Source organism: Cynoglossus semilaevis, chromosome 12 (assembly GCF_000523025.1).
Source record: "Cynoglossus semilaevis isolate Cse_v1.0 chromosome 12, Cse_v1.0, whole genome shotgun sequence".
Classification (NCBI taxonomy): Eukaryota; Metazoa; Chordata; class Actinopteri; order Pleuronectiformes; family Cynoglossidae; genus Cynoglossus; species Cynoglossus semilaevis.
In genome coordinates this window covers 17,067,843-17,071,259 of record NC_024318.1, presented here as the reverse complement: position 1 = coordinate 17,071,259, position 3,417 = coordinate 17,067,843, and the positions used below count along the sequence as shown (strand labels likewise).

The window sequence follows — 3,417 nt, the reverse complement described above, 5'->3', positions numbered from 1 at the left end:
ACCTATCTGACCTCCTCCACGTCTTAACCCCCACTCGGTCCCTCAGATCCTCCTCCTCCATCCACCTCTCCGTCCCACCCGCCCGCCTTAGTACTATGGGAGCCAGAGCATTCAGTCGCTCTGCTCCCCATCTCTGGCACGCATTACCACCCGACCTCCGTAACTGTGTCTCTCTCCCCACCTTCAAAACTCACCTCAAAACACACCTGTTCCGGACAGCATACTCCCTCTAACCTCCCTCCTCTGTGCTTTTGTTTATCACTGATTTTAAACATGTTTCTATGCCCTGTTTTAAATTATTATCTGTTCTTTATTTTATTTCTATGCCCTGTTTTAAATTATTATCTGTTTTATTATTTGATGTAAAGTGTCCTTGAGTGTCCTGAAAGGCGCTTTTTAAATAAAATTTATTATTATTATTATTAAAATACCAAGAGAGAGCTATTTTTTCACAGCTTAACGACTTACTTAACAAAACATAAAAAAAAACAAACACTTTGATTACAATATTATGGAAATTGTGTTTAGAAGACAGATATTCCATAGCACTCCTGTTGGGGAAAAAAAAAGTGGCAGCACTCACACCAGCCACTGCCTGAGCCAACAGGGTCTTTCCACAGCCAGGAGGTCCATGGAGAAGGAATCCTCTAGGAGGAACTATTCCCAGATGCTTGTACACTTCTGGGTGACGCATGTGGATCAGTAGCTTACACACTTCCTAAAGTTGTGTCATGCAAGAAAAAAAATACATAAAAATAAATTAAACATATCTTCACAACTCTGTAGAATATGAAAATGCTGTCATCGTAGACAAGGTACTGTAGTTGATATAGGTAAATAAAACTAAATCTCTGTTTCAAATTGAATATTTCATGCCTGGTAACTGATGATTGGCTCCATGTGGTAGGTTTTTTTTTTTAGCCATTAACTGTAAGGGTTAAATTATCATAGCACGAAAAAGAATAAAGTCAAAGTTAAAAAAAAATGTACTTGCCGTCAACGTGTCATCACTGCCTCCTACATCCTCGAACTTCAGAGTTGGATACTGCAGCTCTCGTGACTTTGACTTTGCTGAAAGAGTTCATCAGAGAGAGAAAATGGAGTCAATACTGCAGATTTTCAACAAGCAAGGTATGCCTAGACAAAAATATAAATTTAATACATTTCTGAATGTATTCATCTTTAACTATGCTCTCCTTGTGTCAGGCAAAATGTATAACTTATATCCATGAAAGTCTACAGGAGGTGAAGGATTTGACTTGATATAAAACCAGTTTTACTTGTGAATTTGAAAAATGTCTCTCTCTTGTCTATCACTCTTGCGTGAGGGGGCTTTCAATTGAATATGGCACGCTGGACATAGGTGTACCACTAGCTATAATACTTGAATGATACTCGATACTTAATACTTGAAATACTTGAAGCCTCCAGTCACTAGGTGGCAGCAACTCATACAGTGGTTTGTATAAATAAAAATATACCGTTATCAGGTTCTCAATAGTATTTCAATTTCGCAGGGGTGTGGGTCGGGTGGGGGCATGAATTGCAGATTGGACGTATGATTTGGCCTTTTTTCTTAATCAAGTAATATAAAGTAACTGAGTAACTGTTACAAAGTAACTAAGTACATTTTAAATTAAAAATAAAAAAAAATGTGTTTTTATTTTTAATAAAGCAGATTTTGAGATGGGTATTTTGCTTGTGTAGAATTTAAACAAAGTAAAGATACTTTTTACTTTTTTACTTTTAAGGAGTTTGATTTGACTGAAGAATTGCAAAATATATTCAAACGCACCTTTCTTGACGAGGGGCTCTGCAGCTTCAGTGGAAGTTTCTGTTTTTTTCTTGGACTTTCGATGGGATTTCTCAGGCTCCAACATGGACACATCTGTCGACTGAGAAAACGCAGAGGACATTGGACCAGATGTCAAAAAACAGTTTGTTAGTGTTGCTGAAATGAATGCGATCGTTGTTGGCCTATGAAAAAAAGATTAACATTAAAAAGAAACTTGAAAGGCTACAGATAGAGACATAATAAGAAACAAATACTGGTGATGTGTGCTTTATTTCTAATTTAATTTGTCATGTGTTTATAATATTAAGCGTCGGTTGGTCCAGATTCATTTAAGCAAAACTAAAGTTTGTTTCCATATGACAAAATTTTACATTACATATCTGGGGAGAAGGGAAAATATGCACAATTGCCTTCAATTGTTCTTAATAAATATTAAGTTTGGTCCCTGACTTTGTCCTAGTTTTTAATTTTGGCCCATTGTGAATTTGACATCCCTGCTCTGAGGGATCCAGCTATTCTGGTTTAGAATTGTATATACAGTATTTTCTTAAGCAAGATTATTAAAACCCAATGCCTGGCTTTCAAAACTTGCTGTTTTCCCGTATGTGTCACCTGTCTTACATTTGCCATTGTATTAATTGGCTGGTCGTCACACAGGTCGATGACATTGTTCTTCTCATGTCGTGGACCTTTATCAATAAACCAGCCTCCGGTGGAGACAGCTGTTCCTGCACTGGAAGCGGTGGGGACAACACTGACAGGACTGTTTGCAGCAGGCTGCTCTCTCCTGGGAGAACTGGCAGAAGAGTCAGGATTTCCTTTTCGATACAATGAAGCCAGAGAGCTGTTCATGTGATTGGTGGGCTGAGGAGGAAAGAAGCAGTAGTACATACATCATTCTGAAAATTGTTGTTGTTTGAGTTGATTATGAAGAATTATTGGTCTCAAAACCAGGAAGGACTTGATCCGATACTCAGGACCGATATTTGTCAAAATGTCAGGATTGAACATCCAAAAAAAAAAGTAAACTATATAATAAACTTTATTTTCCAAACAACATAATTTTTTAATGTTTATAGGTTTCTGCCAATATACTATATAATAAACTTTATTTTCCAAACGACATCATTTTTTAATGTTTATTCCTGCCAATACCTAACAATGTGTACATTTGTGTTTGCTTAATGGATCCCAATCGATCAAGTGGTAACAGGTTGCGCTACTATAATAAATCTCTATTTGTGATCACATCTAACATCCTATGGAACATGACATCTTACAGTGTTTCCCAGTTCGTTGTCAGACAACCCCTCTGAGCTGCTGCTGGTCTCTCTGTGAAAACACATTAGCGTGGCGTTAGAAACGTTTTGAAATGCAAGCATGGTGCAAAATGTGTTGAAGTTGAGTTTTTTTTTTTTTTTTTACACGTCATCATTGTTGTGGTTGTGCTTGGCTCTCTTAGCCAAGTGTTTGCTTTCCAGAAGACTTAGCCCAGATTCCTTCATGATCGCTTCATACGCTAGAAGCAGACAGAGAGCATGAGTCAGACCTTCTCACCAACACATGACAGATTCCGAAACAACTACTGGATGAGAATGCTCGGAATGAACTAGAGCCTGAAG

At 37.7% G+C, this 3,417-nt stretch overlaps 1 protein-coding gene across 1 annotated transcript in view; it reads right to left on the bottom strand.

Moving 5' to 3' along the window:
- The window catches only part of nvl (nuclear VCP like), a 28,316-nt gene that overhangs the window by 20,863 nt on the left and 4,036 nt on the right, over positions 1–3,417 (bottom strand). The window contains exons 5-10 of the mRNA XM_008322544.3: positions 3,221–3,314; positions 3,076–3,127; positions 2,417–2,659; positions 1,796–1,895; positions 995–1,071; positions 491–718 (exon numbers count right to left, since the gene is read on the bottom strand). Of these exons, the coding sequence (XP_008320766.1) occupies positions 491–718; positions 995–1,071; positions 1,796–1,895; positions 2,417–2,659; positions 3,076–3,127; positions 3,221–3,314 (794 nt within the window). The remainder of the gene's footprint in view (positions 1–490; positions 719–994; positions 1,072–1,795; positions 1,896–2,416; positions 2,660–3,075; positions 3,128–3,220; positions 3,315–3,417) is intronic.